At 37.3% G+C, this 26,684-nt stretch overlaps 1 protein-coding gene across 3 annotated transcripts in view; it reads right to left on the reverse strand.

Annotated features, from left to right (window-relative positions):
* Positions 1-29: 29 nt before the first annotated feature.
* The window catches only part of LOC117221469 (carboxyl-terminal PDZ ligand of neuronal nitric oxide synthase protein), a 79,527-nt gene continuing 52,872 nt past the window's right edge, over positions 30-26,684 (reverse strand). For 2 of the 3 annotated variants that reach the window (XM_076522968.1, XM_033472481.2), the window contains 6 exons: positions 8,505-8,709; positions 7,210-7,334; positions 5,655-5,840; positions 4,344-4,526; positions 1,971-2,240; positions 30-1,878 (listed from right to left, as the gene is read on the reverse strand). In XM_076522968.1, the coding sequence (XP_076379083.1) occupies positions 1,390-1,878; positions 1,971-2,240; positions 4,344-4,526; positions 5,655-5,840; positions 7,210-7,334; positions 8,505-8,709 (1,458 nt within the window). In that variant the 3' untranslated portion in view covers positions 30-1,389. Of the gene's footprint in view, positions 1,879-1,970; positions 2,241-4,343; positions 4,527-5,654; positions 5,841-7,209; positions 7,335-8,504; positions 8,710-11,979; positions 12,557-22,804; positions 24,049-26,684 lie in introns of those variants that run through there. The other variant, XM_033472482.2, reaches the window with a different exon arrangement.

Genomic DNA, 26,684 nt, shown 5'->3' on the forward strand with positions numbered 1-26,684 from the left:
GGCTCGCACGGCACAGTTAAACACGTTCGTAGAAATGTTTACAGATCATTTTATTAATTGGACGTCGTGGTCGACAACCGTTCGATCAACGTTCCAATACACTTCCACCCTATTCTGAAAGCTCCAACGTTTTCCGCACCGATTAACTCGATTCACTTTTGTACACTTAAACTGCCAGGGTGGAGTTTGCTTAAAGCAATAATTAATTTTGCTATAAACAAAATTGTATCGATTCTGTTTATTCGAATGCAAGCTGATTGATTTTTCTTTTTTCTAATGTTCTTGCGAACGTTACTACTGGAAATGTAGAGTTTTAACAATGGACAAACTTTGGCGTACTTTCGAATCCACCTGAGCAGTCAAGGGCTAATCTTACTTTACACTTCTTAATTATTGTTCGAATGTGGTGCGCAAGGAAGATCTGTATTTATCAATCTTTTAGTCGAGCATCACGGATTCAATGTATTTCTCGCCACATTGACGAAACTATACTAACAGAATACCGTAAGTGCTACATCGAAGTTACGTATATTACAAAAGTACACTTTTTTTTATACAACGCGCTCCTGCCCTGTGGCAATATTACCCTAAATCCAATATACCGTCCACGATACAATGTCCATTATACAAAGTGCTCGAGGTCCAGCAATATGTACAAGAACGACGCTTCATGTATGTACACTCGTCTTTACCATATGTTGATCACAAACGTTTTCCTCCGGTCTAGCGAAAATAAATTCTCCCAGGAGCTCTCCATCCTTTTTTTGGCACAAGCTTGACAGTTTAAAAGGATCACTAGTTCGTATCGATATTATCCGTCGTGCCACTAGCATCGGTTTCCTCCTTCCAGTCTTGCACGTGGTCGTCTAACGGGTACACTTTCTACTCGATCCTCTCGGAAGCTAAACAATTGCCTACGGGGATCTAAGATTTGTCATAAATGCTGCGCAACGGAGTAACGCGTATGCTAGTAGAAACTGATAACGTTACAGTGCAAACGAAACCATTGTGAACGAAAATTCGAAACCAACATTTCCTCCTATACCACATCAAAAACTAACATTCCATGTCCTATATAAACACCCTGCCGCGTTTTCCTCGCAACAATTATATTACTCGATCCCTAGCTTTTAACAACGTATGCACTCAGGTAGAACGACAGATAAGAATGCGACGCGTTAGCTGAATACAATAAACTCCATAAACTCTTAATCGTGTTCCCTCTAATTTCGCTAGCTTCAGTATTACAAGCGCGAACCATCGTATTTCAATTGGTCGGTTCCTTTTCTTAAATACTCCGAAAAGACGTTCTTAAATTATTCTACCTGAGATATGATATGTAGAGGATATTTGAAATCTTCGTGAAGGCTACTTTTGGAAAGAAACTCTTCACTTGGTCGTGTGCCGAGCCCAAGTGGTACGCTGCACCTCGGACATCAGCTCGCTTCTAGAGGGCAGACGCGCGCTGGTGGTGCGCGACGGCGGTGGTCCAGGTGTCCTCAATATGGTCGCTAGGTTCTTCTGATTTTGGGGACTCTTGTTGTTCGCTATCTGGTTGGTCGAATTTTTTTCTTTCAGCATCGTTCGTTTGCCCGCAGCTTCCGACCGTTTACCTTGAGGCGGAGGATCCAGCACAATCGGCGGTATCTCGTCGTGCAGATTGATTCTTTCCTGCTTGCCCAGTATCTCTTGGGCCAGGTGTACAGCGTTCCTTTCACCGGAGCATGGTAAAGGTCTTATGAACGTCGACTTCGCGTCCTGAACCTCCAGGTTCATCCCGTAATTCTCTGACTTATGCGTCATTATAGGCGACGACGAGAAACTGTTCGGTTGGGAGACCCGCAGTGACATGGAACACGGAGACAGCTGGGCTGAGTTCTGCAAGATTGGAGAGTTTGCTTTATTTTCTTAATTGAAGCGACAGCGATTCGATTCGTACAAGACAATACAAACATGTTCAGTTTACTCACAGATGGTCTGCTGCTGGGTGGTAGCAGGAGACTAGGACCCATCGCATATGGAGATGGTGTATTGTACGGTGACCTTTGAGGCTGATACGGACTTATGTTGTGCAACCTCTCTAACAGCTGCGTCTGAAACTGCAGTTGCTCGGTGCTGCTGTTTGCTTGAATCCCCAGCGTATTCAGGTTGCCAGAGTACAAGGAGTCCGGAGGATAAGAACAGTAGGGGGATGGCGGATCCAATTCCCATGGTGAACCCTGTCCTCCTGTTCGTTGGCACTGATCATGGAATACAATGTTAGAGCACGCTTCCAAATAGGTATAACTCAACCGTATGCAAACACCGGTACAAAACGGTACCATTACAACTGGATTATCCATGCATAAACTCCAGATGTTTATCCGTTTGTGACCGTTTCAACCGTGCAAAACTAATTGCAAAAACAAGGTGTTCCATTTAGTACTTTTTAATAATTCAATCTCTACACACTGTGAGACGCTAGAATCATTTTGACTAAATTGGACAAAATGGCTTGAATTTTGTTGAGATATTAGAAAGATTAGGTCACTAGATATTGTATAAAACAATGTTCTCAAAACTCGCGATTAGCTGGAATGATAAAAAAGAAAAGTAAGAAACTTACGTTATTTGTTTCCCGTTCAAAACTTTTTAGATATTGTCTAGTAAACTACTCCCTCTAACATCTGACAAATGTTCCAGTCGTTTTCAGCCACCAAATTATAACATACAGTTAACGTAATATGTTCTCCTTGAACCGTATTAGTTCCGTTAAAAAAACCTCGAGCTAGAAACACCTTGTAAAGTGACAAATACAAATTTATATAGTTTATATATTATATAGTTTTTTATAGTATATAATTTATATTATATATATAAAAATCTAACTATATAAAACTATATAATATATACTATATACTATATACCATATATATATAGTATATAGAATATAGTATAGTATAGTATAGTATAGTATATAGTATATAGTATATAGAATATAGTATAGTACATAGTATATAGTATATATAGTATATATTATATAACTTTTTATTATATAGTTTAGTATAGTATATATTATATAGTTTTATACAGTTAGATTTTGTATAGTTTGGATAGGTACAAGAAGTTTCAGAAGATTCGAGAGAAGCGATGCTCGATACCGAATAAATGTGCATCAGGGTATCAGAATACTTGGCAGAGGGTGCATAGTAAAGATTCATAGTTGACAACGTTACCTAGCATTTGTTGGTGGCACAAAGTCCAAAGTCCCGTGCGAAGACCTGTTACATAACAGCGTCACACCGGCGCTTAGCACGATTATTGGATTAGCGATTCAGCTTTAATGCCGGCATTAAATTGCTATCTTCCTGTCGGCCAACTTAGGGGCGAAACGTGTCGCGCATAAGCGGTCGACTTTTCTCGCGTTTCAAAGACTGCTTACCATCTAGATTCGGTCTAATTGTACCTCGTGTAATGCGATTCAGGCAAATCTTTCTTTTCCCCACCTTGAGTGGAATTAAACACTGTCAGACGAGGATTCAATAATTTTTCGATTATCGTGTGTGATCTTCGCGGTTATGCAATTTGTGTGTACGAAACGATCCGATTATGCGTGAGCAGCCCACCCACACGTGCAAAATAACTAGAACATCGGTCGGATTAGCGAACATTCTTTAGCGGACATTTTTAGGGCAATGCAACAGAATCATTCAGCATACACGGGTACGTCATTCTCCAACCAAGTAATAATCGAAACAGAAGACGTTTACAATGTCGCATGGAACCCTCGTGCGCTGTTCAACTTTATGCGGAAACAGCTTTACGATTAATTATATCTTCGATGTTTAATGTCAAAATTCATGTTTTACATCACAGAGCAATTAGCAGAGACATTTTCATGATAAATTGAATGATTTTCTGTCAGATTTTCATACGAGAATGTAAATAAGTTTGACGAAATTATAATTGAATTTGCTCCAAAAACCAAATTACAATATAAAGCCAAATTATAATCGAATTTAATGTCGAAGAATAATTAGAACAGCGCACGAAAGTTGAACAAATGAAAAAGGTGTGTGAACGTGAATTGTGTAGACATCGAGAGATCGTTCGACGTTCTTCTTTTCCGATGATCGTGTGAAGGGTGCGAAACAGAATAGAGAAAGGGTGTATGGAAATCGGTTTATTAAGAAATATAAAAAAAAGGCTTCGGTACAAAAGGCGTTACGGTATAAAAACGAAAAGAAAATTAGGACAGTACAAAATACACACTGTTAAACGTTAATCGAAATGCAACGTTCGCACACACACACGGCTTGCTGGCTGTCGAACACTTGTTGTCAGGGTATTCGATAGAGCGTTACCTGGCCGAGGTTCGACAGGTCGGGAACCGTGGTCGTTTGTTGTATCGTTGTTGAACCAGGCATCTGCGACTGCGAGCTGACGTGACCGCTCGAGATACGTTCTTGTTCTCGAAGATGGCCGACCAGCGCGCCTATGTGCTCCAACAACTCTTTGTTTTGCACCAACAACTGATGTGTTCTTGCCTAGTGGGACAAACAATTTCAACAAATTATTTGGGCACCAGATTTTTCTCAAATTGTTATACAATCGGTACCAAACGTTTGTTGAACGTCTAACAAACGTCGACAACTCTTTGTTTTGCACCAACAACTGATGTGTTCTTGCCTAGTGGGACAAACAATTTCAACAAATTATTTGGGCACTAGATCTTTCTCAAATTGTTATACAATCGGTACCAAACGTTTGTTGAACGTCTAACAAACTTCGACAACTCTTTGTTCTGCACCAACAACTAATGTGTTTTTGCCTAGTGGGACAAACAATTTCAACAAATTATTTGGGCACCAGATTTTTCTCAAATTGTTACACAATCGGTACCAAACGTTTGTTAAACGTCTAACAAACGTCGACAACTCTTTGTTTTGCACCAACAACTAATGTGTTCTTGCCTAGTGGGACAAACAATTTCAACAAATTATTTGGGCACCAGATTTTTCTCAAATTGTTATACAATCGGTACCAAACGTTTGTTGAACGTCTAACAAACGTCAACAACTCTTTGTTCTGCACCAACAACTGATGTGTTCTTGCCTAGTGGGACAAACAATTTCAACAAATTATTTGGGCACCAGATTTTTCTCAAATTGTTATACAATCGGTACCAAACGTTTGTTGAACGTCTAACAAAACGGCATTCGAAGCTGGTATCTAATTTATTTGTTTGTAACGGGGAGAGAAATGAAATGAAAGGTAAATGTTATTGAATTCTTTGTGCAAAATAAAAATGTGCACTACTTGCAATTCTTATGAGTTGTGAAAGCCGCATAAAAGTATTTGTAAATTTTTTAAATATCTTTATCGTTTTTATAAATGCCGTTCGAGGCCATTCTGTTATAGTTAATTGAACTGGTGTTCACTACTTCAGTAATCTTAATTCTAATCTTATTCAGTAATCAGTAATTTTATCATTTAAAGATAAAAGTCATCGATTCCCTTAAAAAATTTGTTGCCTGCTATATTTTCCACTGCGAACCAAATCATATGGTTTCTATTAATGATTTCTGTTCGTACGTTTCCGAGCACCGTGTAGATCCAGAAGTCGTGCCCGACAGTATCGAAAATCCATTAAACAAGTGTCAAGTGTCACTTACTTGAGCTTCGACACGAGCTGCTGTTTCAGCTGCAAGCTGATCCTGAAGCAATCGCGCATGGGCAACGGCGGCTCTGGTTTGTTGACTCTGTTGCTCTAACCGCTCCCGCAACAGTTGTATCTCATGCTTCAGAGCAGTTAATTCGCCCCCAACGAGTAATCCTCCGCAGTCGGAGGTTACCGTGCCCTTTGAAAATAATCGAGAAACGTCACGCAAAATCCTCGCTTTTCATCGAAATAATCAAAACCCCGAACACGTTCAAGTCTCGAGCATCCATTACACTTTCTATATTAACGATTAATCTTAAAAACATTTCGATAGCAACAACTGAACCGCAGATTTTTATGCAATATTAAAATATACATATAATATATATAATAATAATATAATAATAGTATATATAATATACAATATAATAATAATATATAATATTAAAATATTCTTAGTCAATCGTAAGATATAGAAGTGAAACTGTATTTCTTTATTTGTTTTTACTTTGAACACCTTGCACTACGATTTTTTTCATAGTTGATTAACGCTACTTCTCACATTGTAGTAATTAGAAGCTTTCAAATTCTAATAATTTCTCAGAAAAAGGAATACAATTTATATTTATTATATTTATTATATTATTGTATTATTGTATTATTATATTATTATATTATTATATTATTATATTATTATATTATTACATTATTATATTATTATATTATTATATTATTATATTATTATATTATTATATTATTATATTATTATATTATTATATTATTATATTATTATATTATTATATTATTATATTATTATATTATTAAATTATTAAATTATTATATTATTATATTATTATACTATTATATTATTATATTATTATATTATTATATATATTACATATATTACATTATATTATTTCTATATTTAAATATTGATGACATGGAATCACAATTTTGTTCCGACTCAAAAGAACGGAATAACACGCACATGCTTAACAAATTATTACTAGAAATCTCTATCACCAGTCCGACTTGTCAAAATATGGCAAAGAGTTAATAATTCTAATGGAACTAGCTCAATTTTGTTTTCCATATGTCTCGATTAACTTTCATCCCTAGGTTTTAATAATAAAAGTACAAGATTTTGTTTCGATTTAAACAAAAACATCTAACATTCATATTTAACAGATTATGTGTGAAATTTTTGTCACGAGCCACACTCCTAATAGACTCGTTGTCATAGCGCAAGGGATTCGCAAGTCAGAAATAACGCAAGATTCCTAAATTCATGCGATATATTCCCTTATTCGTTTTCCATTATAAATGCACAAAATCTGCGGCCCACTCATTAACAAACTGAAATATCCACGAGCTATCTGCGTTTGAAATCTACTTAAGGTTCTCGAAGAATCGAGAAACCGGTTTGTATCCTCATTTTATAGTTACTTTTACTCGGATCTAAATCACAGTAGAGATGCGTGTGCATCGAAAGCTGTACTTATCGAGTCCGCAGGATTCCAGGCTAATATTTATTGGAAATGAGATCGGAGCAGATTGGAACTTCTTACCGGTGGCGATTGTCTAATCGGCGAGGTAGACGCGGTGGTCGCTGGGATCTCGTGCGACCTGAGAAGACAGGGAACGGTTGTCTTTTCCGGGACAGAATCATCCGGATCACCTAACAGCGATATATCTGAAATATTGAATTCGGTGAATGATCGGCATACAGTAGTAAATTCTCCCTAATTTTCCTTCAACTTCTAAACAGAAATATTAGGTCTACCGGAAAGTTCTGTCCGTTTTTTAATTGAAATATAACACAATTTTCATACATTTAGTAATATTTATTGTTGAATATACTTTCCATCGTTACTTATGACTTCTTGCCAGCGCGATGGCAACTTGTAAATGCCATTTTTAAAAAATGATTTATTTTTAGAGACGAAGAACTCAACTAGTGCTTGGTTGACGTCAGCTTCAGTTTTGAATTTTTTTTCCTGTACAAAGTTTTGCAAAGAGAGAAACAAGTGATAATCGGAGGGTGCTAGGTCTGGGGAGTACGGTGGATGCGACAGAATTTCCCAGCCTAGCTCTGCGATTTTCCGACGAGTCGCCAAAGCAGCATGTGGTCTGGCATTATCATCGGTAGCCATGTTTTCACGATCGCGACTCGCTTGATAATGACATGAGACATCTTTGTTTCAGTTTATTTAGGAGAGCACATGTGTGTAAATGCAATGATAAAGAGAGATAGTCATATATGTCTCGAATCAACATGTGCATATGGATTGAAACTTGAAGTGACACTATCGGACTGAACTTTCCGGTAGATAATTATAATAAATATAATTATAATTATAATAATTAAATAATATATATAATATAATATATATAATAATAATAATAATAATTAAATAATATATATAATATAATATATATAATAATAATAATAATAATTAAATAATATATATAATATAATATATAATAATAATAATAATAATAATTAAATAATATATATAATATAATATAATATATATAATAATAATAATTAAATAATAATAGATAATTTGGGTAGAGGAGATAGATTATTCGAGCCTTGCACCTCGTGTTTATAATTGTTGACAATCGGCAATTATAAAAATAAGCCGCGAGGCTCGAATAATCGTATCTCCTCTTCCCAAAAGTGTCCATTTTGGTTTAGAAGCTGAAGGAAAATTGGGAAGAATTTACATATTCTGTAATATTGCAACATGCGAAATTCGTCGGAGCGTGCCAGTTAGGAACAGCGTTTAGGATTGTTCGTAACGACGCGTAGCCGAAGAATGTTAGAGTTTATGGTTAAACGGAAGTCGGGATATTAAACCTTTGTGCACAGAAGACGGCGACGGCTGCGACTGCTCATTCGGTATTTCGTCTTGGTCCTCGTAAACGTCACGGTGATTCTCCCCGTGGTCTCTCTCCCTCTCCTTGTCCCCTCTGTCCCGGTCTTCCGCCGCGTTGTTTATACTTAATTTATGGCACACCTCGAATGCTTGTCCTACCGTCCTGACCACCCTCATCGCTTGACTCTAACGAAAGCCAACTTTTTTCAATCGAACGTACCAGTGACTCCAGTGTTTCGGAGTTGTATACAGGGTGCTCTCAAAGCAGGAGACTCAATATTCAATCGTACCTCTTAAAATGCCAAATTTTTAATCTATGCGTTAATTGTGCGTTAATCGATTCTCACGACAATGCGCATAATCTTTGTTCGTTCGCTGATCAAAGTAAGAATGCGTTTTTTTTTTGCTATGTTCCACTGTAACGCGATCGTTATGACAAGAACGTTATGAATTTATTACCTTCACTTAAATTTTGTAATAACGTAAAATTTTCTATTCTCCAATTTTATTCTACTTTTTTGTTCGTTTTCCAATTTTCTTTGAAACACCCTGTATAACACACACACATGAGACAAGATGAAAAGAAATATTGTACGTCGACTGCGGATATTTTGCGCATTTATAGTGTAAAAGACTGTTAATCTATTTACAATGCAAGACTTAATGTTACTCGATAGTTGCATTTAATTTGTATTTGTCTTGACAGATATTGATAATCAAGGAAGTATTTGAGCCGTTTATTTTGGAAGTGGCATAAGTCACTTTAACGTTTATACGAAATTATTTATACCGAGAATAATATCAGTATCCTGAGATAACAAATACAAGTAAATCTTCTCGAATGTTAGCATCCATATTTTGAAACGTGTTAAAACGCAAACCCTTAAATATATCGACTTAATGCCACTTATACGACTTATGCCGCTTTCAAAATAAACGGCTCATTTGTGTCTCTACATTTTTCTGCCAAAATTCCGTAGCCACGTGGGATCATCAAATTTCAAGACAGACCGTGCTCATTGGAGATACTCAAACATACGTGTTTCAGATGCCTGAACCTAATTTTAAAAATATGCAGCCAGTAGACCGTCAAGTTAAATTTCTGCTTAACCCCTTGTACTACGATTTCTCTGTCCTTGATCGTTTACAACGTTTATTGTTAACTTTAATTGTAATTGCCAAACGAACAACAGAAGAATTCTGTTTCATTTCCATCTGAAAAAAGTGAAATACCATCCGTACTCGGTTAGATTACTGACACGATAATGCAAGAGGTTCAACTTGCGTTTACCAGTGGAGCCTACTATACAGACAATGATTGGATTTTGATTGGATTAGATTGGGGATAATCGGATCGGATTGGTCATGAGATTGGTTTGCCAGTAATAAACAATGTATAACTAACAAACACCGGGATTTTCTTCACATTTTGCACGCCGTGCGATCTCGAATAAACAGAAGGGAAGGGAGCAAACAACAATCGTGTCTCGACTGGCATATGCCCGAACAGACTAATAAAAAAGTCAGTGTACTCCAAGAAGGGTGTTTCGCCCCTGAAACGTGGCAAGAATGGCTCGACGGAAAATGATGCGAAGTTGCGCGAAAATCGACCAGTATCGAATGTCGCCGCTAAATATTGAAACTCCTAGCTGTTACTTTTTTTTTTTTTTTTTTTGACACAGTAGACGGTTTGCAACAACGCCGCTCCCCTTGTTAGTTTCTACGGATGGAAGTCGTGTAGCAACGAGCAGCGAAACAAAACGACGCGTGGAACAAGATAAGCCGGGTACTGGTTCCGTGTCCAAACAGAGCAGCACGCGGAGGAGGCGACTGTCTCGGTGCGGGATCAAACGGAGACGGTGGTGTAATTTATGGCGGCGCTGTGGGGGCACAGTCCGCGAATTCTGATCCACGTTTACGTTTCCCATGAATCGACTCGCTGTAGCGGAATTTGGGACGAAATTAGTACTGACTCTAGATTTCTAACTGCTTCGTGTTTTCGATATAGAATCATTAATATAATATATAATAATAATAAATAATAATATAATATAATATATATATAATATTATTATATAATAATATAATATAATAATATATGCTTCGTTTTCGATATAGAATCATTGATATAATATATAATAATAATAAATAATAATATAATATAATATATATAATATTATTATATAATAATATAATATAATATATATATATAATATTATTATATAATAATATAATATAATAATATATGCTTCGTTTTCGATATAGAATCATTAATATAATATATAATAATAATAAATAATAATAATCATTGATTTTTATCATCGAATAGAGCGTTTAAGTAATCTTAATTTGTTTCATTGAATAGAAAGCTTAAATGATCTTAATTTTATCATTAGATACAAAATTTCTACAATCTTCGTGTCATAGCACCAAAAGGCTATTTGAAATTTAAAATAGTTATCAATTGTCAACGACTACAAAAACGAGCCGCAAGGCCCGAATAATCGCATCTCTTCTTCCCAAATTGTCCATTCTTGTGCACAATCCGAGCGTAAATTAGGGAGAATTTACTGTAGTTCCATTTTAAAAGAATCCTACTACCCCAATTCTTTCTTTCGATTTCACTGTACGTTGCACGAAAAGTCTGCAGAAATATTATATATATAATATTGATATATTATATATATTATATTATATATATTATTATATATTATATATTATAATATATATTATATTATTATATATATTATATTATATTATTATTATATATATTATATTATATTATTATAATATATATTATATTATATATATAAGATTGAATACAGATATAATATCTGCCGATTTTACGAAATATTATATATAATATATTATATTATAAAAGTCTGCAGAAATATTATATATGTAATATCTACCGATTTTACAGATTGAATACAGATATTATATCTGTGTGTGTATAATGTAATATAATAAACTTACAGATATAATATCTACCGATTTTACAGATTGAATACAGATATTATATCTGTGTGTGTATAATGTAATATAATAAATTTACAGATATAATATCTACCGATTTTACGAAATATTATATATAATATATTATATTATAAAAATCTGCAGAAATATTATATATATTATATCTACCAATTTTACATTTCTTTTTCAAACGAATACGAAACAAGTTCATTCAAAAGAATTTACTGCATCATGTATCGTAACCGATTATAAGTTATAGTAACATCTTTAATGTATTTATCGAATTATACCCGAAGAACATAGGAGCGGCGATTTTCATAAAAATCGTATAAAGTTACGAATTACGAGGAACTTTCTAGGAAAAGGTGTACCACTGTGCGGCGCATCGCACGGCGTCGCGTCAGCTCGGACATCGTCGGTGACACCTTACCCCATAAACGATCTCGGTGTCTCGACATAGCACACGGGAGGAGGCTTTACCTCGAGCTCCTCGAGGTCATCGTTCTCCTCCTCGAAGGGGTTCTCATCGAAGCTGAAGTCGACGGTGGGCGTCGTCGTGCGCGCCAGCTGCAGCGGCGGCGGCCTCGGCTTCGGCTTCGGCTTCGCGAACGGTTTCTTCGAGCGGAGGTAGTTCAGGATCTCCGGCTCCTTGAAGGACAGCTTCTTCCGCGGCTTCGGGGTGCAGTCGACGGCCGGCGACGACGGGCTTCCGGGGACCGAATTCGGCCCGGCAACGTCCGCGACGCCCGCCGACCCCTGCTGCTGCCTCGTCATCGAATTCTTCAGCATCGCCGACGTTGCAGACGTTGAATCCTCTGATTGAGATTTATTAGAGTCACTTCCTCTCTCACGGAATGCCGTGCACACGCGTCATACCGAAGGCATTTCGGTGCGCTCTCGCTATTGCCCAGACACGCACGGCACGCGCTCGTCGCCCCGCTTTAGTGCTCTTGCTTCTTGCTCTTGTTCCCGCTCTTATCTCGCTCACCCACTGCCCACCGGACGATTAGACGAAACTCTACACCTTCGCCAGCTGTGCGCCAACGTTCCTCGTGCTCTACACAACGCTTGATTGAATAAAACGCTCTTACACGGCCGCTAATTGCCGGGGATCGTTTACGAGCGGTTTACAGGGGGTGCGAAGGGTGGGTGGGGGCGTGTTTATCAACTTGAGTCTACGACAGGGGTGTCAAACTCAAAAGCTAACTTGGGCCAAATAAACAATGCTTAACTTTAGGTGGGCCGCGAAAAAATCAATGTTTATAGAAACAAATATTTTTATTTTGACTAGCACATTGTAATAAACATGTATAAAGTTAAATTATTGTTTACGTCCTGATACTTGACATCTCTTCTCTGATACTATCTTTTCTATTTCGGGAGAAATTTTATTGGCCGAGACTACTTTCAAAATTTATAATTCACATTTCTATTTTATTTTTACTTTGCATCGGATATATTGACTGGGCCGCAAAAAAAGATCAATGTTCATAGAAACAAATATTTTTATTTTGACTAGCACATTGTAATAAACATATATAAAGTTAAATTATTGTTTATGTCCTGATACTTGACATCTCTTCTCTGATACTATCTTTTCTATTTCGGGAGAAATTTTATTGGCCGAGACGACTTTCAAAATTTCTAATTCACATTTCTATTTTATTTTTACTTTGCGTCGGATATATTGACTGGGCCGCAAAAAAAATCAATGTTCATAGAAACAAATATTTTTATTTTGACTAGCACATTGTAATAAACATATATAAAGTTAAATTATTGTTTACGTCCTGATACTTGACGTCTCCTCTCTGATACTATCTTTCCTATTTCGGGAGAAATTTGATTGGCCGAGACTACTTTCAAAATTTATAATTCACATTTCTATTTTATTTTTACTTTGCGTTGGATATATTGACTGGGCCGCAAAAAAAATCAATGTTTATAGAAACAAATATTTTTATTTTGACTAGCACATTGTAATAAACATGTATAAAGTTAAATTATTGTTTACGTCCTGATACTTGACATCTCTTCTCTGATACTATCTTTCCTATTTTGGGAGAAATTTTATCGGCCGAGACTACTTTCAAAATTTCTAATTCACATTTCTATTTTATTTTTACTTTGCGTCGGATATATTGACTGGGCCGCAAAAAAGATCAATGTTCATAGAAGCAAATATTTTTATTTTGACTAGCACATTGTAATAAACATATATAAAGTTAAATTATTGTTTACGTCCTGATACTTGACATCAAAAATGTTCATCTCGGGCCGCGAGTTTGACACCCCTGGTCTACGACGATTTTGATCGGTTGCTGCGTGGAATCGAACGGTGACATTTTGGGAGGGAGTTACCCGTTTTGCGTTGGTTGCGATGATTAATGCGTTCCAAATGCGGGTACATATTGCTACGCGTTCCCCGTTCTTTCTTGTCAACGAAATTAGCTCATTTATCAAGCAATCAAGTCAATTATTTCGTGATTTCTTCACGTGATTTGTCCGTTTCCTAATGTTCTTAGGAAACGTTATTAAAGAAATGTAATTTATTTCAGGAATGTAATGCAATCGCTAATTTATCGTTATTGGAGTTCGAAAGTTGGAAAAATCGACTGACAGAACTTTTCCGCTATGAATACATGTATAATCGATTTGCGGAGTGTTGTGTATTTAGAGATTATAGATTCGCATCACATATAGCCTGACCTAATAATATCCGACGACTATACTATGATAATGTCGCTTTTTTTCTGCAAGAGTTCATTTGACTTGTCAAATCTGTGTGGAACCGAAAGATTTAAGATTCGGACATGTTATTTAAAGAAAGCTCATTGTACTTCGATAATATTTGTTTTATCGAAGACATATTTTTCTGTAGACCACAAATTCTAACGCAGTTTGATTTATTCAATGAATCTAACAACAAATTGCTTTTCGTACAAAATTGGTGTAACCATTCTCAAACATTTTTGCATGATCAATATTAATCCCCTGCTGGCGTCGATCTCAAAAAATAAATAATTGAAAAAAAAGAACAAAAAACGGACGGTATAATTTTTACCAATAATAATAATTTTTACCATATTCATCGTCAAGGTATGTGCTTGTAACTTCTGTAAATGTTGCCAATAGATCGGCATTGATCAACATTAATCAGTTAGCTGTGTTTGACGAGTATACTCGTCATGGAGAAGTGACAGTCTTTTGTTTCATGACGAGTATATTCGTCGAGCTTAAAAAATAGTGACCATCGGCTATTTAAATTGTAATTTTAGTGAAAACAAGAACATGTTCTCAAATTTCAAGATGTTTAGAATATTTTGAGGCCAATTCCACACGAAGGCATTACATTGTTATAAAAATAAGATTAGGAAAGATTCACGATATTGGTGTTCGACGAGCAAAGTGCTAATATAATATTATAATAATATTAAATTTTAACTTTTACAAGTGTTTGATTTCTCCTGCGTTTTCGATCCTGCGTTGTAGTATATGTTAACGTTAAATGAACAAGTAAATATTAGTAATAAACTTGTTAATTTTATCAAATAAAACCGTCTTTTTTTGATCCAATATTTCAATAGCGACACTTACTCTGTGTTTGACAAGTATACTCATCGTGCTTAAAAAATAGTGACCACGATTATTTAAATTGTAATTTCAGTGAAGACAAAAACATGTTCTCAAATTTCAAGACGTTTAGAATATTTTGAGGCCAATCCCACACGAAGGCGTTACATTGTTATAAAAATAAGATTAGGAAAGATTCACGATATTGGTGTTCGACGAGCAAAGTGCTAATATAATATTATAATAATATTACATTTTTAACTTTTACAAGTGTTTGATTTCTCCTGCGTTTTCGTCCCTGCGTTGTAGTATATGTTAACGTTAAATGAACAAGTAAATATTAGTAGTAAACTTGTTAATTTTATCAAATAAAACCGTCTTTTTTTGATCCAATATTTCAATAGCGACACTTACTCTGTGTTTGACAAGTATACTCATCGTGCTTAAAAAATAGTGACCACGATTATTTAAATTGTAATTTCAGTGAAGACAAAAACATGTTCTCAAATTTCAAGACGTTTAGAATATTTTGAGACCAATTCCACACGAAGGCGTTATATTGTTATAAAAATAAGATTAGGAAAGATTCACGATATTGGTGTTCGACGAGCAAAGTGCTAATATAATATTATATTTATATTTATAATTTATTATAATTTATATTTATTTATAATTTATATTATAATTTATATTATATTTATAATATTACATTTTTAACTTTTACAAGTGTTTGATTTCTCCTGCGTTTTCGATCCTGCGTTGTAGTATATGTTAACGTTAAATGAACAAGTAAATATTAGTAGTAAACTTGTTAATTTTATCAAATAAAACCGTCTTTTTTTGATCCAATATTTCAATAGCGACACTTACGAGTATACTTGACGAGTATACTCGTCGTCGCTTGATTCTCGCGACACGCGTAGGTGAAAAGTCACTTAAGTGCTTCGACAATAAACTTGTAAAAAACATGAAAAATATAGCCGATATGGACAATGAACGTGCAAGGCCAGCGAGCGTGTGTATAAGAAGGATCGCAGCGCATGAATCGATATTCACGCAGTGTTCTCGGGCGAATCCAATTATAAACAGCCGGCCGGTTGGCCCGAACTGGCAAACTACCCGATAAATCTCGCTCGGTTTAGAAGCCACTACGGCACCGTTGTCGTTTCACGGCTCGACCAGCGTCGCAACAGCCACCAGCCGTTTATTTGTACCGAAAAGCATCCGCGGAGAATCCGCCGAAGCGGTGTTTGCACGCGTCTTTCCACGCCGACGGGGAATTAATCTCGTACACGCGTAAATCTTCGGGGCCGGTACAGCGCCGGGCCTCGGCGGGATCATCGGGCCGGTTTCCGTACGGAATCGCCTGTTGTCCAAGCATTCTGGTTTTCCACGATATCCTCGGAACGTCCGCGAACGCGAACGCGAACGCGAAACACGCCGAGCCAGCAGCACAAACAACGGTTTATTTTCTAAAATAACACGCGGCAAGAGCAACGAATTCACAGAAGCCGCAATTTATTATCGGTCAGGTGGTATTTCTTGCGGTCTGTTCCACGGGATTAGGATCAGCCGCCATCTTACGCCCCGCCGTGAAAAAGATGCGCGTTTCGTATCACGATTTTTATTCATTAAAACCGCTTCTTGCCCGCACTGTTCTTTTTGCCTTCGTGCCCGGCGACTCGACGCGCTACGTGTCAGTGACTTCTTTCTGTTCCGTCGAGAGTCACGCGAGTATTTTCTTATCGACCATGATTATTGTAACTCCAAGGTACAATTGGGCTGAAGGTTTTGCCGTTTCTTTTCGGTGCGAAAGGATCTTTCGATGAAAAGAAGGGAACGAGAAATTATTGGTACGCTTGAAGGATGGGAGAAAAGTGTGCAGATAGAACCTTGTCTTTGAACGTTCTTAAAAAATACTCTGTGCACTGGTATGGCAACTTCGCGGTGCCTCTAAAAATTATATCAACTGCCCACTAAGCAATTCTGATATATACAGTTAATTATTCCTCATCTAAATATATATCTATATATATATATATTTGAATTTTTTTTTAGATGAGGAATAATTAACTGTATATATCAGAATTGCTTAGTGGGCAGTTGATATAATTTTTAGAGGCACCGCGAAGTTGCCATACCAGTGCACAGAGTATTTTTATATATATATATATATATATATATATATATCTATATATATATTTGAATTTTTTTTTAGATATAGATATATATATATATATATATATCTGGTACAATGAAAATTAATTCTTTCAATTGAATTTTTCAAACGAATTCATCAATTCTTTTCCAATTCTTTTTCGGTACAATGAAAATGAAATGAGAATCACTAATTGTACAACTGGTACAGAATTCGAAATCTAGGAATCTTTGAATAATCGTAATCTGTGAATGAATGTTCGTTTTCTGTGAATTTATAGTCGTAATATATACTATATTAATATTAATCGTCAATCAACCGAACTGAGTCATTTTTTACCCATGTTACTGGATGACGTCGCGACAGTAATGTAGCTCTAGCATTTGGTGTATTAGATTACACTCAGCGGTTCTGATATGAGTCAAAAGTGAGCCTGATCGACTTTTGGGATAGCGGTTGGAGGGTTAAGCTTGTTTGAATTTAGTGAAACGTGAAAACTTCATACGAACTCTGGCCAAATCAAATAAAAATCTTTCTTTTATATTTTAATTCTTTCAATGGCCGATTTCACTACACACGTACATCGCAGGAAAAATCCGCGGAAATATCACTTTTGTTTCGCTGCCTATCAACTTCAGATTTTTATTCAAACATATCGCAGATATTTCTACAAATCGTATTGTAGAGACAGTCCCGTTTCAAAACAATTCTATTACCAAAATCCTTCGATGTCCGATTTCTCCGTACGTTGCATAAAAAGTCCGCAGAGATACCATCAACTTTCACTATCTACCAATTCTAAATTTTATTTTTTCGGTCAACCCAACATTGTTCAGAAGAACGGTCAATTACCGTTGAAGCAACAAGTGCCTCGGATTTTGCGGACAGAAAAAAGTCTGTAGAAAACGGCGACAAGATTTTGCACAAAAACGCGCATTCGGAGCATCGAAAAACCCGAAAGCGAGAGTTTTCATGAAAAATGGGGTCGCTGACCCGACATCGTAAATCTCCGACTGTAAACACGTTTCGTCAGCGGCTGTGTATTTTTACATGAGGTGAGAACGAAGTGCAAGCGAAGGAGATTCGCGAAAGAAATCGGGTTCGCTGGCAAGGATAATCTCTGGGCAAACAGGCTGATCGAACAACCGCCGGTTTATTTGTCCGGTGGATAGATCGTTACGTTTCAATAAGCTCGAGCGCGATCGCTATTCTTTTTTTGCTTGTGGTCTTTGGCTGGGTTGCCGATCGCTTCACGGTTCTTCGTGGCCTTCGACCATGATAGTCTCCCCATTGCTATTTTCTGCAGATTAGAATCATGTTCGCTTTTTTGTGGCATAACTGGACCGTGGATCTTTATGCCATCGTAGCACGCATAAATTGCAAGGATACATATTCTAAAAGTAGAGAATTCGGTCCTTGGAATTAATACGACAATGATCTTGAACCTTAAACTAAGGCGATAATTATTTAATTCTAAGACAAGCGTGTTGAGAATTAAAAAGTACATTTCAGGTTGCGTATTCGCGATAAAATTAATTTTAAATATTCATCGGGTACACACCGGTAATAAAATTTCGATCGCTGTATTATTATTCACGCCCGTCGCTTATTGTTCGCGCTTGCGTCGAATAACGCGAGCAACGGATGTTCATGCAAATTGTCGTGTTCGCAGTATTTAAAAACCGTAAAATTAATTGCAATTATATTAATCGAAGAGAGTAAACGAATAGTCTGTATTTAATCGATAATCGAAATACTCGATATAATATTGGATTGGCAACTAAGTAATTGCCGATTTCAGTTATAGATGTCTCTCACTCCCATTTTTATGATATCCGTAAATGTTATGTTATAAAATTATTATTATTATTATTATTGTTGTTATTTTTTATTATCCGTGAATGTTAACAACTGGACAAATTGAATGCAGCGGTCAAGGAAAAGCGACCAGAATTGGTCAATCGTAAAGGTGTCATTTTCCAGCAGGACAATGCTAGGCCGCACACGTCTTTGTCCACTCGGCAAAAATTGATGGATATTGGTTGGGAATTGATGTTACACCCACCATATAGCCCTGTTCTCGCGCCATCGGATTACCACTTATTTCGATCCCTGGACAACTACCTTCGTGGTAAAACTTTTAACGATGACGACGCTGTAAAATCTCACTTAACTCTGTTTTTGGCCGAAAAGGATCAGACTTTCTACGAGCGTGGAATTTTCAAGTTGTCAGAGAGACGGCAAAAGGCCATCGAACAAAATGGAAAATACATTACAGATTAAACTTCGTTCTAAATAAAAACAAATTTTTTATTTCATTGAACAAATCGGCAATTACTTAGTTGCCAACCCAATACAAAGGAGAACATCGAGGTAGAACCTTGATAAGGTGATCTGACCGGTGAATATGTAAGCTGGATGTTTGTCCAAATGATTTTCGTCTAATTCCCCGGATAATATTATCGTAAACGAACTGTTTTATTTTAGGTTCGTATATTTTTTATTCACGATTGACAGTTGTAAATCTTTTTATAGGTGAAATATGTATAATACTTTTTGCGGAAGGATCAGACCTTCTACGAGCGTGGAATTTTCAAATTGTCGGAGAGACGGCAAAAGGTCATCGAACAAAATGGAAAATACATTACAGATTAAACTTCGTTCTAAATAAAAACAAATCTTTTATTTCATTGAACAAATCGGCAATTACTTAGTTGCCAACCCAATACAAAGGAGAACATCGAGGTAGAACCTTGATAAGGTGATCTGACCGGTGAATATGTAAGCTGGATGTTTGTCCAAATGATTTTCGTCTAATTCCCCGGATAATATTATCGTAAGCGAACTGTTTTATTTTAGGTTCGTATATTTTTTATTCACGATTGACAGTTGTAAATCTTTTTATAGATGAAATATGTATAATACTTTGCGGAAGAATCAGACCTTCTACGAGCGTGGAATTTTCAAGTTGTCAGAGAGACGGCAAAAGGTCATCGAACAAAATGGAAAATACATTACAGATTAAACTTCGTTCTAAATAAAAACAAATTTTTTATTTCATTGAACAAATCGGTAATTACTTACTTGCCAACCCAATAATTTACGTAATTTGAAAAATAAAGTACAATTATCGATGGCTTGCAAATCGAAAAAGCCTAACAGGAATATCCAGAGCCGGTATGACCCAAACCGTGCAGAACTGGACAGATTTACAGGGCGTAATGTTCCGTGACGCGAATTAATTGATTACGTCGAGCGCAGTTTATAATTATCCCATTGAAATGAGAAAGTGGGTTGGAGCAATTCCGATCGGATCACCGATCACTCCGATCCCGTGCCAGCGAAACCTTCGTCATTCATAATGAATCTCGAACTTGACCCAAGACGACGGTCATTAGTGATAACGACGGGGGTAGTACGCCGCTTTGATTAGACAAGCGTGCGTAACACGAGCGAACACGCTCGTCTGTGATTAAGTACGTACGGCGTGATAACACGCGTACCTCACGTTCGAATGCACGCGATCCCGTTCGCAGACGCTTTCAACTTCACCGTGCGCGTGCGCGTCCGCGCATTCGCTTCGCAATTATTCCAATCGACGATAAATTCGTTCTATAGCCTGTTCCACAAACGTTATCGCAACGAATCATTTCATTTACGGATGAGCACGCCACGCGGAATGAAAGTTTTCTATGGAAAGACACACATCATTGCTGGACCGCGGATCTTCGTGTATTTGTGGTGGCGTGAAATGCAAGAGAATTTATTATTTGTTTGGTATTGTTGTAAGGAATTTGTTGTCATTCGGTAGAAAATGTATACGTATATAAAATATAGAAGACTCCTGCCAGCAATATGAAAATTCCTTGCAATATAAACAGTCATACTTTTAGATAATACGTTCGATTGCACTTTCTGTCACAACAATATACAGATACAAATGTATATACGATGCATTTATGATATTTGATTTATGGTATTAACATATTATTTTATTACCATATATAGTATGTAGTATTACCATATTATTATATATATAGTATTTCCATATTATTTTATTTATAGTATTTTATTGTGGTACACATTTATGGCATATGTAAGTTTTTTAAATGCAAGTAAACGCATATATTAACAAACACATTAAATGTATGTACTATTATTCTACATTCACAAGAGATTATGCGAAGCAAATATTTCTTTCTTTAAATTTTTACAAGGAATTTGCTCGACAAATCCGCAGTCCAATAATAAGCAATGAAGGTGAGAATTTGCATGAAGAGAATTGGAAGCTAATGATCATAAATAAAAATTGTTGCAATAAGAAAATTCAAGGAAAAATGTTTAACTACAGGAAACGTTGCTCTGTTGCACGTAATTTCTCAAGAATGCGTCGGTGACGTGCAATATGTCTGATTATTTTACTGTTATTGAACGAACAGGGAATCGATCAATTAAGTTTTTATTTCACCTACTTCTTCGTTCATCGTATTCTTCGGTGTATTTGATTATTAGCTCTCCTAATTAAAATAGCTTTAAAAAACTTTTATGAACACTGGAAGATGTTAATCGTTTCATGTCAGTGCATTAAGATTTCCTACGATCTTTGCTATTATCTTCTTCGATCGGAAAAGTAGAAGTTATATAGCTACGTAATTTCTGAAGAATGTCGGTGACCTGCAATATGTCTGATTATTTTGCAGTTATTGAACGAACAGGGAATCGATCAATTAAGTTTCTATTTCACCTACTTCTTCGTTCATCGTATTCTTCGGTGTGTTTGATTATTAGCTCTCCTAATTAAAATAGCTTTAAAAAAACTTTTATGAACACTGGAAGATGTTAATCGTTTCATGTCAGTGCATTAAGATTTCCTACGATCTTTGCTATTATCTTCTTCGATCGGAAAAGTAGAAGTTATATAGCTACTAAATGCTAATCCTCAACTTCTAAGCAAAATGACGATCCTCGACTTCTTTTATTTCCATCAATTCTGTAGTTTTTCCTATTCAATTTACTAATAAATGCACGAAATCCTACGAGCTTCCGCATTTTACCGTAACCCATTCGGAGGTAATTAACCAACGGAAAAAGTTCTGCCAGCGGATTTCAGTGTTGCACAGCAACATCTCGAATTCTGCGTCGAACGTTCGACGGGCATGAGTGGTTTTGAAAATATTGGTTGCGTCATTCGCGCCGGCGATCCTCCGCGCGCGTAGTATTTCGAGCAGCGTATTATTTCAGCTAGCCGTAACGGAAACGGAATTCGCGGGGAATCAAGTTGTTCCACGGAACACCGAGTTTCCCCTGGGCACTCGTGGACATGCATGCATGTATGCACGTATGCATGCACGTATGCATGCATGTATGTACGTATGTATTCGGCAGAAGAGGCTCGCGAAACCTACGCAGAGCCCGTAACCGCTCGCAAATTAGTCAAACGCTCGAACTCCCGGAGATTGTTCGTTTCAATTTTGCCGGGATTATCGGAGACCGTAGCGATATCTCTATCGGTCTCGAGATCGTGTGCCCGCGATTCGGCGCTTTCGACGAGAACAAAATCGATGCACCACTTACCAATTTTGTTAATGCAACCGATGCAACGAAAAGACGCGAACCGGTTGAATCCTGGCAAATAGCGAACGAATTTGTTCGGGCAACGATTTGCGGACACTGAAAGATCGAACGATCTATCTTCGATCAAGACAAAAGAGCGGGGGGAGGAAAGACCACGGGGATCGACGACACTGACAAATTCGATTCGACACCGAAATCCTCGCCGGTCACTGGAGAAACTGGCGTTCCTCTCGTACAGTCTTCCCGAAATACATACATCGAAAGGAACACCAACCGGTCGATCGATCGATCACTTTATCACTGTTCCGCCTACGAAACCCGACCACCGTCCTGTACCGCGCGATATTAGGCCGTCGTGAATACTGCATCAATCACTCTTCTCCCTCTCGACTATTTTTACCCGCACTGCTTTCATTTCGGACGATTTCCAATGGAACGACATCGCGCCAATTACGATCTCCGAGTTTCCGCAGTCCCGCATCAGCGCGTTTTACCAGCGCACGTCCACGACCGCGTCCCACACAAGTGTCCGTTCCTATTTACTTCGCTCATCTTACACGGTTCCCGATCGCCGAAGCTTCTCCCGAAGCCGTTCCCATATTCCCGCGTGACCAGATCCTCGCGCAACTTCCGAAATCTCGGCGGCTTCGACAGCGATCTTCTCAGGCCGAACTTCTCCCAATCGAGCCTCCGATCGCGCTCGATTCGCCGCCCCCGTCATCTCCGGCAATATTTCCCAGCTTTCCTCCCATCTGAACTCAGATCAATCTCTCTCCAGTTCCCTCCGCTTCCGGCCACTTCGGAGACTGCCTGCCTGCCTCTGGCCAACACCTTCTTTAAATTTCAATCCTCGACTTTCGACGAACTTCCGTCCTGATCGTGGTCTTCGACTTTTTTAATCGTCGACCAGAGAGTTCTTCGAGGGTCCCTCGAGAGTTCCTCGATGCTTCTTCGGCGAACTTCTTCGGGGTCCTCGCGATCGAGCTCCTGTTCGTTCGAGGTGCCGTTTGGGGAGAAACGAGGGCCGGAGGAAAGGGGACACGATGCGGCAACGGGAGAGCACAGGTGAGAGGAAAAAAAGAAGCGAGACGCGGTGCGTGGACGGTCGCAGTCGCAGCGCAGAAGAGGAGGATGGACCGCGTGTTCTCGAAATACTCGAAAACCTCGAGTATTTCGACGCGGCGGACAGGTGGAGGAGAACTAAGCGGCGCGCGGTCCCCGCGGATGCTGTTCGAGCGATAGCAGAGCGCCGGCGGAGAGGTCGAACCAGAACCGGCGTCCACGCCACCCTCTCTCTCTCTCTCTCTCTCTCTCTCTCTCTCTCTTTCTCTCTCTCTCTCTCTCTTTCTCTCTCTCTCCCTCTCTCTCTCTCCATCTCTATCGCCTAGCTCTTTCTCTCTGAAGTATCTCTCTCTCCCGTGGCGGCATCGCCGCAGCCTGGATTTTTCCTCCGGTTTATTTATAAGCGCATTAATATTCCCGCTTTCGGACCGCTCAATGGCATTTCCGTGGCGGCCGCTGCGATCCCTATTCTTGTAAGATCAAGTAGCATGTGTTCGATAAAGGGGAGCAGCAGGATGATGGCCACGGTGGTCTGGCTAGCGGATGCGGTGGTCGAGAACCAGATTTTTCGGCTCTCCTCTGACAACGTTGAAACACAACCAGCGGTTGGAAACAATTGTGATTCGGTTTCGGTTCGTCGAAACCGAAACGCGTGAAATCGGGAAACCGATTCGTCATAACTAGATAACGCGGATTTTATGCGTTTATAAAAACAATAAATAACTAGACGAAATACCAAAGTGTGAGCACGCGTCGTTCACATGGTTTCAGTTTTTTTTTATTATGTCGGCAATAAGCTGGTTTTGTTCGAGAAAACCCTTTACCCTCGAAAGTGTTCGCTTTATTTCGTTTTATAATTTGCTGTAATATTGTATGATTTGAGCAGATTTTTATACGTAATTTTGCAACCTATTTGGAACAGTCGAGAAATATTACAGTTGTTCATACGTGCCGTATCGTTCACATCATTATTCGGAATATAACGTGAAAGCAGTGAAATGAGTAACTATCAATACGAAAGTCGATAATCGTATCCTTCGGTGTGTTTGGTTATTAGCTCTCCTAATTAAAATAGCTTTAAAAAACTTTTATGAACACTGGAAGATGTTAATCGTCTCATGTCAGTGCATTAAGATTTACTACGATCTTTACTGTTATCTTCTTCGATCGGAAAAGTAGAAGTTATATAGCTACTAAATGCTAATCCTCAACTTCTAAGCAAAATGACGATCCTCAACTTACCATATTATTATATTTATTTTATATTATTATATATAGTATTACCATATTATTTTATTTATAGTATTTTATTATGGTATACATTTATGGCATATGTAAGTTTTTTAAATGCAAGTAAACGCATATATTAACAAACATTAAACGTATGTACTATTATTCTACATTCACAAGAGATTATGCGAAGCAAATATTTCTTTCTTTAAATTTTTACAAGGAATTTGCTCAACAAATCCGCAGTCCAATAATAAGCAATGAAGGTGAGAATTTGCATGAAGAGAATTGGAAGCTAATGATCATAAATAAAAATTGTTGCAATAAGAAAATTCAAGGAAAAATGTTTAACTACAGGAAACGTTGCTCTGTTGCACGTAATTTCTGAAGAACGTCGGTGACGTGCAATATGTCTGATTATTTTGCTGTTTTTTTTATTGAACGAACAGGGAATCGATCAATTAAGTTTCTATTTCACCTACTTCTTCGTTCGTCGTATTCTTCGGTGTGTTTGATTATTAGCTCTCCTAATTAAAATAGCTTTAAAAAACTTTTATGAACACTGGAAGATGTTAATCGTTTCAAGTCAGTGCATTAAGATTTACTACGATCTTTGCTATTATCTTCTTCGATCGGAAAAGTAGAAGTTATATAGCTACTAAATGATAATCCTCAACTTTTAAGCAAAATGATGATCCTCGACTTCTTTTATTTTCATCAATTTTGCAGTTTTTCCTATTCAATTTACTAATAAACGCATGAAATCCTACGAGCTTCCGCATTTTACCGTAACCCATTCGGAGCTAATTAGCCAACGGAAAAAGTTCTGCCAGCAGACTTCAGTGTTACACAGCAACATCTCGAATTCTGCGTCGATAATATCTAATCTGGCTCGATATAGAGAGCGCGAAAGATTAATTTAACTAGGGTAATCTGCTCAGTGATGGAACTCTCGAGCTGTGACGAACCGAGCGGTAGAGTTTTTCCAATGATAGAGCAAGTTGGTTTTTTTTTCATGAACAAAATAGTAACAGAAGGGTGTGAAGAAACAAGATTAAAAGCAGTTGACAGCTAATCGAAAATTGATGGAATCATTTTCTCTCTGTTTCCTGTAAATATGACATGATTCCGGCGAAATATTACTAATGTAGGGAGATAATGCTATGTCATGAAGGAAGAACGGTGCAATCTACGTTCAATATGGACTTATATTTCAAACAGATCTACCTAAATCATGTATTCTAGAAATCCGTGTCTATCTAATCAATGCTGTTGTCCGATCGTACATATTATTGAACAGATTCTTTAAAGTGATTGTATGTGTCATCAAAAATGTACAAAATATGTTTTACTAATATGTTATATTACTATATGTATATTACTATTATAATACATGTTTAATAATTTCGTCGGATGTGATTGTATTTTAAAACACGAGATCCCTCTATCATCTAAAAAGAATTCAAGTCACTTAATCCAGTTTTTAAAAAATTACCGCGTTTTAAAAATCACACAGTGCACGATCTCATAGGTTTAAGATTTTAACAGATCTGTATTCTCTTTTATAAAACAGTGAATGTTATATTAC

Source organism: Megalopta genalis, chromosome 1, assembly GCF_051020955.1.
Source record: "Megalopta genalis isolate 19385.01 chromosome 1, iyMegGena1_principal, whole genome shotgun sequence".
Lineage (NCBI taxonomy): Eukaryota > Metazoa > Arthropoda > Insecta > Hymenoptera > Halictidae > Megalopta > Megalopta genalis.